The 17,002-nt window shown below is 43.6% G+C and overlaps 1 protein-coding gene and 1 long non-coding RNA gene across 2 annotated transcripts; both read right to left on the reverse strand.

The window, feature by feature from the left end:
* Positions 1-4,628: 4,628 nt before the first annotated feature.
* On the reverse strand, positions 4,629-15,458 carry LOC111585826 (uncharacterized). The gene is made up of 5 exons (XM_055005546.1): positions 15,146-15,458; positions 14,785-14,906; positions 5,704-5,939; positions 5,481-5,627; positions 4,629-5,398 (listed from the first exon to the last, which is right to left on the reverse strand). Exons 1-5 carry the CDS (start codon positions 15,324-15,326, stop codon positions 5,395-5,397), a joined length of 690 nt encoding a protein of 229 aa, XP_054861521.1. The 5' UTR covers positions 15,327-15,458; the 3' UTR covers positions 4,629-5,394.
* A 176-nt stretch (positions 15,459-15,634) lies between these two features.
* On the reverse strand, positions 15,635-16,517 carry LOC129347688 (uncharacterized). Its single transcript, XR_008599899.1, has 3 exons — positions 15,969-16,517; positions 15,841-15,886; positions 15,635-15,750 (listed from the first exon to the last, which is right to left on the reverse strand). It is a non-coding gene; the product is annotated as an uncharacterized LOC129347688 (long non-coding RNA).
* Between the last annotated feature and the right edge of the window lie 485 nt (positions 16,518-17,002).

Below are 17,002 nucleotides of genomic sequence, written 5' to 3' on the forward strand. Positions count from 1 at the left end.
AGGGCTTTTACACGTGCAGCTCGGCACATTACCTGTGACCACAGGAGCATTAGCCAGGTAGTAGTAGTATACACAGTAACGTCATGTGAGAGGACACCTATCACATACAGCCAGGAATAGGGCATACGCACACTCGCAAACTAGTGGGGACACCAATCGCTCTGCGCACAAAGCCAGTGCCCTAAGCATACCATCAGAGAAACCATACCAGTGAGACATAGCAGGAGCAGACATACCTGTCGCAGACAGGTCTGCACACGGAAGCGACGCAGACGGGAGCAGAGGAAGAAACAGATGACATGTTTGCCTTAAACTGAATACAGCATTCCAGGAAAAAAACCTCATACCAACTGTGAAGCACGGAGGTGGAACTGTGATGGTTTGGGGATGCTTTGCTGCAGTAGGACCTGGCCAGCTCGCCATCATAGAATCTACCATAAATTCTGCCGTGTATCAGAGGGTACTTGAGGAAAATGTGAGACCATCTGTAAAATAATTTAAGCTGAAGTGGAACTGGACCCAACTACATGACAATGACCCAGAACATACGAATAAGTCCACCAAGGACTGTCTGGAAACTAAGAAATGGACAGTCATGGAATGGCCAAGTCCAAGTCCAAAACTTAATTCCATTGAGGTGCAGTGGGGTGACTTGAAATGGGCTGTACATGCAAGATACCCCTCAAACATCTCACAGTTGAAAGAATTCTATATTGAGGAGTGGGGTAAACTCTCCTCAGACCAATGTCTGTAGAGAGTTTGTCCCGTTTCTTGTAGATGGCTACAAGATGCATCTCACTGAAGTTATTTCAGTCAGAGGGGGTAATACTAGCTATCAGGAGGTAGGGTGTCCTAAGTTTTTCCTAGGTTTTGCTTTCTTATTCTGTGTAAGACTCTTCGAAGGATGACTCCTGTATTCAACTGAAGTGATAAGGGACTCCACAGGCTACACAAATTACTTCTACACATCAATTATTCTAATATCTGAATGCTCACAGCTTTGGGGTCTATGAATTGAACCCGACAATCAGATTAGGTATTATATTCTTACACTGGATTGTTTGCAGTATCAATTTTATATAAGGGGGAAACACGTTTTCCCATCAAACACTATAATTTTTGTCAAAAAAAATTTAATGCCCATGCCTTTCCTCTCACCTGTGATGGCTTCTGACGATTTTACAGTGTTATAGGAGCTGGACAACAATAAATAACTTATTGATTACAGCAGTGCTGAAACATGAGACCCTTTAGGAGCCTCAAGCCATACTGATGTAATTGAGGTGGCCAACCTCATTTATCTTGATTATGGTCAATTTGGTCCAATAAGGATAAGTATACACCATTTGTCAAAGTCACTGCTAGGGAGTACATGAAATTACATGGTACCTTTGTCTTCAGATCTTCAGCCATTGTTCACTTTACTTAAAAGAAATGAGAACATTTATTGAAATTGATAATGAAAAAAACTAACATTTTTTTATGGTGCAGTACTTCAGAAATATGTAAATACTATAAACGGATAGCAGTGTTTTGGAAGATAATTCATTATGAAGTCAAGTCTCATGACAATAAAAACTTGACTTAACTATGTCAAAAATACAGTGAGAAAAATGAGAAAGAAAAATACAGAGTTAGCAACACTCATCTCTTTCTTGGTTCCAGATACATAGATTGAGGAAGAATTAATGTCCCTCAGAGCTTCCCCTGAGCCTGTGAAAAGACATTGACTATTTAAGGATTTGCAAATAGCAGTGTCACATCCTGTACAAGCCAGGGAATGGGTAGAGAGAAATGAGTCAAAAAGTATATTAACAGCTATTATAACAATATGTCATGCTGGCAGACACCATGTGCAGGAGAAGACAGATTGGTGTATTTAATGCATCACCAGTAAGATGTGTAACTGTGTAAAATCCAGTAGAGACTCCTAAAGAAGTATCCCATTCAGAAACATTTGTCAGTGCCAGTTTAATTAATCATGCCTTGCTTTTAATAAGTTGTGGTTTTGAAGTGTAGTATATTTTAATTTTGTGTGGTTTTAGTGTTTTTTATGTTTTTATATATATATATATATATATATATATATATATATATATATATATATATATATATATATATATATATATATATATATATATACATATATACACACACACACATTCTATCTGCATGAACTTTCCTGGAATGTAATCAAGGCAATGACTGACAGCTGTGGCTGATTGAACATGACTTCCCAGGGTGCACAGCTGGCAGAGCAGCGCAGAGTATATAGGAGAGGCACGTACGACAGGACGCTAGGGAAGCACAAGGAATGGGTCAGACAGGACTGAACGGGCAGCATAGATGCCGGGACATGATGGTCGGCAGTCCTCCATGACTGGGAGTAACGGGTCGACCACGAAGGATTGATACAATGCCTACAAACAGATAAGTGAAGGAAAGTGATCAAGCCTGAGCGCACACTGGTGTGTTGGTGTGGTTTTGCTTGTGTGTGATTCTGTTAATGAGGTTGTGGCACCCTCCTTCCTGTTTAGCTTTGCAGTTGTGAGGAGGATGGGGCGAGCTGCACCGCCGAGTGGACCAGGACAACATGGGAGCAGGATGTGAGGGACTACCGGGACCAGAACCCAGAGTCGAGTAGCAGCACGGTGGAGGAGCACCGTATGAAGTCCCAAAGGTGCTGTAGAGGATTGAGCACAACTTTGACAAGGACTTTTGAGTGACTTCCTTCTTTTTAGTATTGGGCCTTTTTAGAGTATCTTTTAACCCTAGGACTTCTGTTTTATTTTTTTTTTCCCACCTTAGTTTTAGCAATAAAAAAAATTTCAAAACTAAAGCTGCATTCCATTTGTTTTAACAGTGGGTAACAAACTTATTGCTGTTATATTTTTAATCTTACCTTGAGTGACATATTCACCATACCTCAAGAGTGTTCTTGTCACAGTTGTGCAAAGACCCAAGCGCGGACAGACTGACAGTATAGCTAGGCAAAGTTTAACGGCTTTATTTACAGTGAACACACACCCGGCCCTAGGTGGGGTCTTAACCAGAATACCAGGTAAACACTGGTGACTGGAAAAAAAGCTATTTACTACTTACACGAGATGCTAAACACTGGGTATCACCAGGCTAAACAGGCAAGGAAAGTAGGGCTAAACAAGATGGCAGAGAACAGGACTCGGCTAGATTGCTTTAACCAAACTAAGCTGATGGCAGGAACAGACTACCAGACTCCATACACAAAATTACCAAAACTCAAAACTGCTGAACAATCGCTAATTAAGGTTAACCAAAAGCAATGCTGCTAGCACTGGACAAAAAAGGACTACTGAAAGGTGAGTTCGACTGACAGGATAAATTGAACAGTTAGAAGGGCTTAACTGGGCACGATGGGGAGGTAAACCAGAGGCCTGTGGCAGCGGCTGACATGGTGGAACAGCGGTGGCCCAGGGAGAACCCAGAGGTTGAGAGAATTTGCTGGCGCGAGAGCCCGACTGAGGAGCAATTGGTTTACTTTCAATTGAGCAGGAACAATTGAAAATAAACCACTACCTACCTCATCAAACATGGATTATGAAAAAAATGGTACCGAGGCCACATCTCCTCATTCTCCCCATTCATATGGTAGGAGCAAGATGCCCCGTCGTTTACCACTGTTTTTTTTTTGTTTTCGCTTTGCATCTCTGTAGTCATTTTGCATCACTGTAGTTGTGTTGCATTTTTGCAAGCAATGTGCTGCATTTTGCATTTGTGTATCTCTGTTGTTGTTTTTCTTTTCTTTCTGGTCATTTTGATTGGCTTGTTTTACACTTCTATGTGGTTGTCTCATTTTGTATTTCTTTCCCCTCTACCATTGCCTATAGACAGCCAGAACTTCACTTGTAGCAACCTCAAATCCCCTAGGAAAACTGTTGTAGATGAAATCCTCGCTGCAATGTGGTTTGGAATGACTTCTTTCAGCAGATATATTCTTGGACATGTTGTTATACTACATTATTCAACAGTATGCTTTACTCTTTGATTCCCCTTGAGACTCATTTGGAGAGAGTATATTGCACAGGATGCATTCCTGTCTTATCTCTCATTTCAGTGTGGTGGAATGAATTATCTCCTGCTCCTTTCTGAGCATCTGCTTTTGATAAAGATCAGCAAGGTGCTTACTTTACTGCCTTCATTAAATCCTCCTCATAAATGTTTGATTGCTTTGTAAAGTTTGGAAATTAGTTTGGTTGTGTTTTCTGTTGATGCAACCATCTGAAAGGGAATGACAGTATTTATGTTTGTGTGTACTTAAAACATACATGAATACAGAAGGAAACCTTCAACTACAGCTGCAAAACAATAAGTTACAGAATACAATCGACTTTAGCACACCTGAGCAAAATCACTTCAATACAAAGATGAGATGACTGAGTCTGCAACAAAAAGTTGGGCAAACAAAGGATTTAAAACAAACAAGCAAGTGTGGCGAGATTCGAGGAATGTTTGTAGCCAATTAGACCAATTATGGTCCCGACAACGCCACCTGGGACCTGCACCCAGGAAATCCTAGCTCAGGTGTGTTTCACTGTCACTAAACCAATTAAGGCTCAACAGGGTCCATTAACACAGGGGGGCGAGACGTGTTCCAATTTAACAATGTTTATTAACAATTTATAAGGAAGGAAATAATGTCACACACCAGTTAACATATACTAACTAAAAGAAAGAATGGGCAACAAGGAATAAAATAAACCCAGGCTGGGGCTTACCCTGCGGCAGGACAACCAAAAAAGGGGAGAGGAATCCTCAAATGAATCACCCGTGACACTGCAAATAATACACACACACATACACAAAACCAAAAGAAAGGGGGGACCGTGAAGAAGACCACCACCACCAGGAAATAACTGCCGCAGTAAGCCACAGCACCTGTACACAGAAGACAAAGACAAAGATTAATAAAACGTGCCCAAACTAACCATAACTGGTGTGGACAAAAGAAAACAAAAACAAAGAACAATAAATGATGAATTAAATCAATACATAAGGCTAAATAAACTCACAAAGAAAACAACAAAAAAAAAACACAATTAAACTAATGCAACAAAGCAAACCAAAACACCAAAAGGAAATACCTGAATTAATTTCCAAATAACAAAGAAAACAAAACACCATCAACTGAAGTAGCCCTTGCAGCTGTACAAGTTCTGACACAACAGCAACACCACCAGCCTCTACACGGAGTGGACGCAGACGGCACTCAGCCGTACTGGGCTGAGAAGTCCGCTCCAAGCCGCCGCAAACAACAGAATAAAAAAAAACATAAACAGTTCACCAAACAAATATTAAAGAGAACCAAAACAGCAGCTCAGCTTGAAGCGATGGTAGCAGTCCGATTATGCCGGGCTGTTAACTGGAAAGAAAAATAACACTGAGTTAATAAACTCGTTACATAAAACCAGAGTAGCGGCTGGGGAGACCAACCCATCACGTACCTGGCAACTGGAGGGTGTGAGCCACAAGAATACGGCTCACACACACGCGCGCACACACACCCAGAGCGAGCCTGTGTTCCTCTGCCCAGCAGGACCCCAGCAGATCCCCGCTTCACCCCGGGGAATTCACCCCAGCACTCAGCCACGCTGGAAGGAGTGGAAATATGGTGATCACCAGATGTAATCACATGCCAAAAATAAAAGAAAGCGGCAGAACACTTACGTATTCAGACAGCACACCTTGACGGCAATCACAACGGCTGGATACACCAGAGAATGGCTGCGTCCACCAACGCCGTCATGCCAAACCACAGCCACCACGGAAGCAAGCAGGGAGGGGAGGACAGGAAGCTCCACCGCTGCACACCTGAATATAAAGGGCGCATGGTATCGCCCAGCAATTACGGTGCTCGCACCGCTGGCACTGCGCCCAACAGCGGCCAGGAGGGAGACAACCTCCTGTCACACAAGCAAACAAAAAAGATTCGATTCTCAGTAATAAAAAGTGTGCTGATGTTTTGCTGCACTTCTTACTGTAGTGTCTGTATTTGTAATATAGTAAATCTGGACAGTTTCTAGGTTAACAAAAGGACAAATACCCTACTGTTCAACTTAAAAGTAATGCAGCTATTCTAAGGTGATACAGTTGTGAATTATTTCAACTTTAAAGCTGGGGTTGGCAATATTTTATTGGCATTGTTTGGCAAAAGTCATTCAGCGTATTGTAACTAAAGTTATATGAAATTAAATTAGACCTCTGTAATTTCTCTTGGCTCCACTCTCAGGCTTTACAGATTGTACCTTGTGACTGGAGACTTTAGCTAGTCACAGACATTTGCACCCAAAGCAGGTAAGATTGTATAGTAGAAGTAATAGTAGTAGTACTGGTGCTAGTAGTAGTAGCATAGTAAAATCATGTTCACTCCAGCATAAAGATGGACAACACATCTCCTGTTCCACCAGCTGTACAAAAATTAAACAACTGAGCAGATCAGAAAACTTTTATTTGACTGTTTATCAGAATAGTTGCAACAGCTCTACTCAGTCATTAAAACCCTCTGTTCAGTGCAGTTAGTCATGAAGAACTGAGGACTGTGTACAGTACTGTCTTCTTAACTAAGGTTCAGGCATGGCAGGACAACTTCTCTAGACAGAGGAAGTTAATCCACATTTTTATCTTAGTAACTGCTAGCTACTGATCACCTTGTCTTAGCTAGGTAACTGAATAGTTTATAAAACACAAACTTAATTTACCACAAAATCTGCAACAAGATTTTTACAAAAATAATTTTACTTTTTTTTCAGTTTCACAGGAACTGACTGCCTGTAAAAGCCATGCTGTTAATGACTTCAAGGATATCGACCTAATCATTGACAGATTAATCCAAGCATGCCAGTTTGTGTCCAGTATTGACTGCTGACTTTCTGGAAATTTAACAACTACATTCAGTGGTGGATTAGCTTGTGGACCATTTTGAGGAGAGTAACAAATCATTTCAGTTTCAGGGCTGTATTTATTAGAAAACAAGGGGGGAAATGAAATGGAATATGAGACATTGAAGGTAGAGGTAGAAAGACAGTCATAAAAGACAGCATACTTCAAGAAGCTGGTGGTATTCCTGTGCTCACTGATCTGCTGCCACCTGAGAAGGGAAGAGTTTGCTGTAAAGAATGGGACCTGAGTCCATGAATGACTCGGCTGATGTCATACCGATTAGGCAGTACTTAAGGTCTCTGCACACTGTGCAATTATAACAATCTTAGAAGTTCATAGCGTGCTACACTGTACAACATGAATTCAATCTTTGGCCACGACGTGAAGTTTGCTGTGTGCAGATTGTACAATGAAAATGCAGCTGAATTGCAGCCTACAATGTACATGAGTTGACGTGAATGCGCAATAAGCATGCGCCATCCATCCATGAAAAATAAACAACCAAAGCATAAACGGAGCACCTACAATCACAGGGAAGCTTACGAAACATGAACGGTTTTAATTTTTATTTATTTCATAACATAAACTAAGTGCTGTGGCCACTATTTACAGAGGTGGTTTGTGTGCGCTTGCTAGCCGCTAATGTTAGATTACTAACCTGGGAGCTGCAATTCTGCCGCTATATCCTTCCATGCTTCGTCCTTTTTTTGTCCAGTTGTGGTACGAGCTGGAGGACACGTCAAAAAGGCTTCTGCTGCCACAACTCTACTAGGCTGTCTTCTTTGTTTAAATCCCACATACTTGTTTTGATGCGTTTTGCCATTGTTGGCGCAAATCATCTGTTTGGGTTTAGCGCCAGTCTCACGCTGATCATTACGTCATTTCATACTGCATTTCTATTGGTTAGTTTGTTGTCATAGGTCACAGCAGCAGTCACACTGTGAGACGATCGCCCCAAATTTCTGACACTGTCAGAATTTGATCACAGCTTGTGTTTGATCATAAGACCATGACAACGGCCGTCCTTGAACCTGTCTCACTGTACGACATAGGACCACCAATTTCGAGCCATGGCCTACGATATCGCCACGATTCTCTCACGATTGTTATCTTTCGTCTGTGACGGCCAAAAATCACACAGTGTGCCTTTAGTCAAACAAAATGCATAAAAACTATGGAAGAGCACACATGAAATTATGTCGTAAACAAAAAAGTCTTAAACAAACCAAATATGTTTTATATTTTAGATTCTTTAAAGTAGCCCCCCTTTGCTTTGACTGCTTTGCACACTCTTGGCATTCTCTCACTCAGCTTCATGAGGTAGTCTCCTGAAACAGTTTTGAATTAACAGGTGTCCCTTGTCAAGAGTCAATTTGTGGAAGTACTTGCCTTCTTGAAGTGTGTAATGTGAGACCATCAGTTGTGTTGTGCAGAGGTAGAGTTAGTACACAGTTGATAGCCCTATTTGACTACTGCTGTAATCCACAGCATGACAAGAACCACTCAACTCAGTAAAGAGAAACTACAGTCAGTCATTACATTAAGACATGAAGGTCAGTCGATACGGAAAATTTCAAGAACTTTGAGAGTATCCTCAAGTGCCGTCGCAAAAACCCATCAAACACTATGATGAAACTGGCTCACATGAGGACTGCCCCAGGAAAGGAAGACCAAAAGGCACCTCTGCTGCTGACGATAAGTTCATTAGCATTACCAGCCTCAGAAACCACAAATTGACAGCACCTCAGATTAGAGCCCACATAAATTCTTCACAGTGTTCTAGTAGCAGACAAATGTCAACATCAACTGTTCAGAGGAGACTCTGTGAATTGGGACTTCATGGTGGAATTGCTGCAAAGAAGCCACTACTGAGGATGAACAACAAGAAGAAGAGAATGGTTTGGACTGGACATTAGACCAGTGGACATCTGTACTTTGGTCTGATGAGTCCAAATTTAAGATTTTTGCTTCTCTTTATGAGATGCAGAAAAGGTGAAGGAATGGTCTCTATATGCATGGTTTCCACTGTGAAGCATGGAGGAGGAGGTGTGATGGTGTGGGCGTGCTTTGCTGGTGACACTGTTGAGAATTTATTCAAAATTCAAGGCACACTTAACGAGCATGGCTACTTACAGCATCCTGTAGCGACAAGCCATCCCATCTGGTTTGCGCTTGATTACTGGGACCATCATTTGTTTTTCAACAAGACAATGACCCAAACACACCTCCAGGCTGTGTAAGGGCTATTTGACCAAGAAGGACAATGATGAAGTGCTGCATCAGATGACTTGGCCTCCACAGTGACCCAACCTAAACCCAACTGAGATGGTTTGGGATGAGTAGTTGTAGTTGACTGTTGCTCACTTCAGACTTTACTTACACGCATACATATATATACTCGCATACATATATATACTCACACACTTTCTACACCTCATGCACATTTTTTTCACTCACATGCAAATGCTCCCATGCTTCTTACTTGTTTACTTTTGTTCTTTGTTATGTTTCTATGTCTATTTGTGTCTGTCGTTTATGTTTATTTATCCCTTTCATTCTTGAGGTTGACGCAAGTCATGGTGGCCTGGGAGCAGTGCTGTCACAGGAGCAGGGTGGCAAGGTGAGGCCTATTGCTTATGCAAGCAGAGGTCTGCGGCCCACTGAGCGCAATATGGACAACTACAGCTCCATGAAGTTGGAATTTTTGGCACTCAAGTGGGCCATGACTGAAAAATTCAGGGAGTATCTGCTTGGTCATAAGTGTGTTGTCTATACGGTCAACAATCCACTTAGCCACTTGTCATCTGCAAAGCTTGGCGCCATGGAACAACGCTGGGCAGCCCAGCTTGCACTTTTCGATTTTGATATTCGGTATCGCTCAGGGAGGGTTAACAGGAACGCTGATGCGTTGTCCCGCCAGCATCCTTCTGATGCACCAGACATGAAAGCTATGCTCCCTGGCACATCACTTCCTGAACCCTTGCAGCAAGCCCTGCGGTTGGAGGAGGCTGATGCGACTCAAGCTGCAATCGCAGCTTTGCCTCATTATGCCCCTTCTAACCTCTGTCAACTTCAGCAGGCTGATCCTGTTATACAGGAAGTGTCGGTGTTCTGGACACAGAAGCGGCGTCCGAGCCACACAGAGCGCCAACAGCTTTCTCCGCGTGCCTTGGCTCTCCTCCGCCAATGGGACCGCTTGGTGGAGAGGAGTGGAATCTTGTATCGGCAGGTCTATCGTCCTGATGGTGCTGCAGCAATTTTGCAGTTGCTCTTGCCAGCTGCGTTAAAAGAGGAGGTGCTAACTGAAGTTCACCAGAGGCATGGCCACCAAAGGTGTTGAGAGGACCTTGGAGCTGCTACGGCAGCGGTGTTATTGGCCAGGCATGTCCTCTGATGTGGCACAGTGGTGCCAGTCTTGTGAGAGGTGCCAGGTTGCCAAAAACACACAGCCAGCTGCTCGCAGCTTCATGGGGCATTTGCTGGCCTCTCGGCCAAATGAAATCCTCGCCATGGACTTCACTGTGTTAGAACCCACTCGTACAGGGATTGAGAATGTCCTCGTCATGACAAATGTTTTCAGTAAGTATACACTGGCCATTCCCACCCGCGACCAACGAGCTCCCACTGTGGCTCAGGTCTTGGTTACAGAATGGTTTTGTAAGTTTGGTGTCCCGGCCCGCATACATTCTGACCAGGGCCGCAATTTTGAAAGCAGTCTGATTCAGCAGCTGTGTAGCCTTTATGGCATTGAAAAATCTCGCACCACCCCGTACCATCCGGCTGGCAATGGGCAGTGTGAACGGTTTAATCGAACCCTCCATAACCTGCTGCGTACCCTGCCTGTCTCTCAAAAGCGGGACTGGCACTCCTGTCTGCCCCAACTCCTGTTCTCTTACAATACTACACCCCATCAGTCAACTGGTGAATCGCCATTCTTTTTAATGTTTGGCCAGGAGCCCCGTCTCCCAGTCGACTTTCTGTTGGGTCGTGTTCAGGATCCTGTTGGTGGTGATGTCACAGAGTGGATTCAGGAGCACCAGACTCGCTTACAGATTGCCTTTGAGAGCGCCCAAGAGAGGCTGAGGGTTGCAGCAGAGCACCGAAGAAACAATCATGATCAGCATGTTCAAGCTGCTCCACTGCAGGAGGGCCAGTGGGTGTTGTTGCGGGACTTCAGTGTGAAGGGGCGTAACAAGATTCAGGACCTGTGGGGCTCCGTAGTGTATACGGTCTTAAAAGCACCAAAAGATAGGGGCTCTGTGTACACCATTGCCCCTACAGGCGACCAGTCCAAGGTCAAACATGTCCATCGTACACTCTTGAAGGCAGTGGCTGGTGCGTGTGCTTCCGATTGTGCTGCTGCTCCTCTTTCACCCTGTCCTGACCAAGAAGAGGTGGAGGATGAACTCATACACGATGGGGACTTGCTGGTTGTGAGGCATGACATCCCTCATGCAGCTCCTGGTCAGATGGTTGCTGTGACCCAAACCACCCCTCGGTTGCTGCTCCCACAGGCTGACCCCGTTCTCCCTGGGCAGGGTCCTTTAGTGACTCCGTCCTCTGCAACAGCAGACTTGCCTCCTGCCCCAGCAGGAGGACCATCAGCCGCTTGCCCTGATACCAGTGCAAGGCCAGTAAGACGGACCACACGGTCAACTGCTGGTCAGCACTCCAACGTTTATCACCTTCCTAGGTCGGTGGGACCACCGGCAGACGGGGCTGCAAATGCTTCTGGACTGGTGTCCAATGCAGTGGTTGCTGTTTTTAGACCTTGGGACTAGTATGGGGACACTTGGGCTCAACTGATTCATCGTCGGGGCGACGATGCAGAAAGCGGGGGTGGATTGTAGCAGGATGAATGCTGCACTCTCCTTGGGTTGGCTGTGTTATGCTCCTGTGACATAATGACCGTGCCTTGCTTTGACCAATCATGACACGAGGATGCACTATAAAGCTGGGCAAGGGTTACTCACTGTTCTCTTGCTGCAACGTCAGGGGCACGCCCCGCTTCCCGTTTGCCTCGCTTCCCGTTTGCCTCACTTCCTGTTTGCCTCACTTCCTGTTTACCATTGCTAACAGGTATGGTAGCAGTTGCTGCATTGTTTGCCCTTGCTTTAAGGCTGTGTTCATGTCTAGTGGTTATAGAGGCTGTTTATTTTTATAGGGTTACTGGTAGGTTTCCTTTGCTTGCGATCCCATAATGTGTTTATGTTGCATGTGTGTAACAGCTTGTCATTTTAGGCTGTTACCGTGGCTGCCGGTTGCTCCCCGTTCCCTTGTGGTGGACAAAATTTACTGATTGGTGGGCTGCCGTTTGTCTGGAGCTGTGCTGGCTACACGGGGTCCCAACCGTAGGAGACGCTGCTGCTGCTTTGCCTCCGTGGGTTTGTCTCGCAGACGTGGGTCTGTGTTGCCGAACGCTTGCCGGTCGGCTTCGTCTTCTTCCAGTCTGTTATCTGCTTTTGCGTTGGCGCTGTGGGTGTCGGGCTGCTTCCAGCTTGTCTCTGTGGCTGCTGACCAACCGTTGTACATACTGCTTCTTCTAACGTCCAGAGTGCATGTGTGAAAATAGGGTTAATTTTCTTTCTTTTCCCCTTGTTTCTTTTGAGTATTTACTGCAGTCACGTGGCTATTTGTGTTTGTTAGGTATTTTCTTTGTCTGATTTTAGGATTTGTGTCACGTGACTGCACTTGATTAGTCGTTTTGTATGCAGTGGGTTTTGTTTAAGTATAAGTTCATGTTCATTCATTCAGTTAATTGAATCTTTCAGTTTTGCTAAATTTGTTTTTTTATTATGTTAAGTAGTTTTCTGAAGTGTTGGTAATTGTTCTTTTGTCAACTGATTTATGGAACCCTGTTAATAACTGTTCCCTTTCCTTTGTGGTTTGCAGAAGCTGTGGGCCTCCGGTGGTGGGGACTGGTGTCTTCGGGTGGTGGGAACCCCTTCCTGTGTGGTGCGCTGCTCATCCCCTGGTTGTTTTTTTTTTTTATTTCTTCACTCAGAGGTGTGTGTGTGTGTGTGTGTGTGTGTGTGTGTGTGTGTGTGTGTGTGTGTGTGTGTGCGCGCGCGTGCGTGCGTGCGTGCGTGCGTGCGTGCGTGCGTGCATGTTCACGTGTGAGTGGGGTGATTTCTCCTGGGCTCCCTTGTGATGCCCGTTGGCCCAAACCTCCACCAGAGAGCCCCCAGCTCTGATTAGTCCCCAAACCCGTCATTTAACAATCTCGTGTGAATGGTTGTTTTTTTTCTTTTATTGGTTTTAAACTGAGTATTTTTAGTATTAAATAAAATTTGTATTTTTTGCCTGCACTGGAATCATGTCTCCTGCCTCATCAGTGGAACGAACCTGAGTTGCCCTTCCGGTTAGTGGTGGTTATAATTCCCTGGGTGAAAGTCCCAGGGTGGCGTTGTCTGGCCGGTGTCTACATTCAGTAATTGTAGCACGTTAGTCTATCCGCGACCCCTCCGCTCGCCACAGGAAGTTGTTTGTTTGGAATTTGGAGAGAGTGCACCGGCCTTCGGTTCTGTAAAATACAACAATTTTACAATCCAGCAGTCTTTCAAATTTTGACAGATCGCTAAAGGTCACTTCGGTCTGATCGTCTAAACCGGCCCTAGTTTGAATCTCTCTCCCCCGCCTAACCGCCTCTCTATCGCTGAGAGTAGGAAATAGCAGATGAGCTAAATTGATAGCAAAGCACATGTTGTTACCAGAGTTTTGTACTACGTACAGAAACCTCTTCTTATTTACAATTTTGCAGTCTAGGATTTTTTCCAGCACTCTTTTAACCCCGCCTCGCGGGTTACGGACCACTTGGACCACTAATTCCAGAGTAGCGTCGGTCATAATAGACATGTTGGACTGTACTAGACTGTCCAGGAGGGCCTGAAATGCAGAAAGGTTCTCGTCACCGTCGGGTGTTAACACAGTCGAGACATTTCTGGTCAGACTTTCTCCCCTCAATTCCAACTGAATTCTGTCCCGAGGTCTAGCGTGTGAAGAGACCTCTTGAAACAATTCATGAGCAGTCCCCATAACTCCCCCGTAAAATGAGCCGTAATCTGGTACACCCATAGGGGAGGGAAACTGTAATATCTTTCTTATTTCTACATTGTTGAATCTATTTCTGCGCACTACACTAAGTTGAGGTGAGGGAGGGTTAGAGCCTGGTTGAGCCGCATTTACAATTTGACCCCCCTCCTGGTTTTGAAAGGTATCTGGAGGCGGAGAAGCTGGTGATGAAGGTGAGGCTTCTGTCTGATTTAATAACTCATGATAATCAGTGGGTGTGCTGGATCGAGAATTTACATCATTTACATCATTTAATAACTCGTGATAATCACAGGCTGCGCTGGGTTTGGGGTTTCCATTTAGTAAATCGTGAAAATGCACGGCATCGTGCTCTACATAATTTAATAAATCATGAAAATCACCGGATGTGATGGATCGAGGGTTTACATTATTTACATCATTTAATAACTCGTGATAATCACAGGCTGCGCTGGGTTCGGGGTTTCCATTTAGTAAATCGTGAAAATGCGAATCGTCTCTCTCTACATAATTTAATAAATCATGAAAATCACCGGATGTGATTAAACGAGAATCAGCAAGTTCCTCCACGTGAAACGGTTCTTGGTTTAAGGCTGGTAATTCATTCGACCGGTCACTTGCCTTTTCAGCCATGATCACTTTAATGTCACACCTTGTTTTTTTTGTTTTTTTGTTTTTTTTTAACAATACTTTGACCTAAAAAACAACAAACCTAACAACAACAACAACAAAAAAAAAAAACATAAAACACCTCAAATGTAATTATAACCTTGCAAGCTCTGCGAAGTATGCGGATCCGGCACGTAACAGTTCATTTACCGCATAAGTCAAATCATCCCTCCGTGCATCTATCAGGTCACGGTGACGTCTCGGGGGTTCTCTTCTGTCTGTTCTCAAGCAGATCCTCTTGTGGCCTCTTCTGAAAGATCCCCTTCGGTGGCCTGAGAGAGTGAGAGAGAGAAGACAAGTTTTTTTACCACACTAAGGACTAACAAAAATAATACTTTTGTATTAGATGTAAAACTATTTAAAACAAAAGATTGAATACGAGTCGGCATAGGAACAAGTTGCAACCTTAAAGTAATAATTTAGAAAAAACACATTCAATATATATTAGCATAGGAAGACCCCTACCAGCTGCACTGAAAACCCTCTAACACAACGATTCAGACACGCTTACCGTTTCGGTCGGATGATTGGCTGTTCCAGGTTCTGGTCCTGCTTCTCCCTCCGCTGCTGCTGCTGCCGCTGCTGCTGCTGCTGGTGTCCGTGGAGGTCCGGTGGCTCTTTTTTCCGATCGGCGGGTGAGGACGTGCCGCGGGACCTGAGTAGGCCTCGGCAGGCGATGGAACTGAGGGCATGGCGGAGGGTGGAGGAGACGGGCCTGCGGAGGAAGGAAGAGATGGACCTGCGGGGGTCGGAGGAGATGACGCTGAGGGCCCGGCGGAGGGTGGAGGAAGAGATGGACCTGCGGAGGTCGGAGGAGATAGCGCTGAGGCCCCGGTGGAGATGGACCTGCGGAGGTCTCAGGAGGTGGAGAGGTACAAGGAGCTCGGTGCACCTGGAAATCAACGGGAGCGCGCAGGACCCGGACTCTGGAGCGACCCGGCGCGGTTTGCGGATCTCCCGGCGTGAGGGTCTCTAAATGTTGAACGACCCGCGGCACCGTCGCGGGACTCTGCACGCCAGGGACAGGGTTCCTCAAACTCGCCTGGTTCCTCGGCGGTTCGTTTCGTTCTGCACTTTGTATGCAGAGTTCAATGTCTTCCAGTTCTTGCGACGTAACTACAAAACAGAGAATGATTAAGTAAAATTGTTTGATTCTTGGAATAATTAGTAAAATAATTATTGAAATAACGGGGAAAAAAGACTCACAGACGTCAGGAAAGTCGTATTTTGGATCAACAGCTGTAAAACATAGCTTTTTTACAAACAACAGGTCATCAGAAAAAGTGTGTAGAATAATGCTTAAAAATTGCACAGAAGACGAATAAAGCACGTACCGTTTTCCATTTCGGAGGTCTTTAAAAGTCTTGAAAGTTTGGAGCTTTGAGTAAAATTTAGCGCTGCAGAAGGGTTGGATGTGGAAGTTGGAAAACACAGGCTTTTTATATACCTGTTCAAACAACAACCGTGATGTCACTTTCACCCCTGCAGGCTCTCACCCCCCTGCAGGCTTTCATTTGCATACATTTCTATTTAAGAACTATCACTGTTGTACAAACTATGTGTTTTTTAATTTTCTGATTGATTTATTTCAAACAGTCATCGGTTTAAAGACTGTCAGTTTTTATTTTTTCTGAATGATATATTTCAACAGTTAAATTACTAAAGTTTTATTTTCTGATCGTATATTTCAACCAGTTAAATTGTTAAAGTTTTATTTTCTGATTGGTATATTTCAAACAGTTAAATTGTTAAAGTTTTATTTTCTGATTGGTATATTTCAAACAGTTAAATTGCTAAAGTTTTATTTTCTGAATGATATATTTCAACCAGTTAAATTGTTAAAGTTTTATTTTCTGATTGGTATATTTCAAACAGTTAAATTGTTAAAGTTTTATTCTCTGATTGGTATATTTCAAACGGTTAAATTATTAAAGTTTTATTTTCTGATTGGTATATTTCAAACAGTTAAATTGTTAAAGTTTTATTCTCTGATTGGTATATTTCAAACGGTTAAATTATTAAAGTTTTATTTTCTGATTGGTATATTTCAAACAGTTAAATTGTTAAAGTTTTATTCTCTGATTGATATATTTCAAACATTCAAATTGTTAAAAGTTTTATTTTCTGATTGATATATTTCAAACACTCAAATTGTTAAAGTTTTATTTTCTGAATGATATATTTTAAACACTCAAATTGCTAAAGTTTTATTTTCTGTTAGTTCTTATTGAGTGTCTTCTGTTTAAATTAACTCTAACTTACAGAATGTAAAAAGATTCTTCTTTGTTCAACATTTCCCCTTCTCCCACCTAGACCTAATCTTTAGGCATGTCTGATTCGGTTGAGATATACCTCCGACAGTTGGACC

The sequence above is a fragment of the Amphiprion ocellaris genome, chromosome 20 (assembly GCF_022539595.1).
Source record: "Amphiprion ocellaris isolate individual 3 ecotype Okinawa chromosome 20, ASM2253959v1, whole genome shotgun sequence".
Taxonomy (NCBI): Eukaryota; Metazoa; Chordata; class Actinopteri; family Pomacentridae; genus Amphiprion; species Amphiprion ocellaris.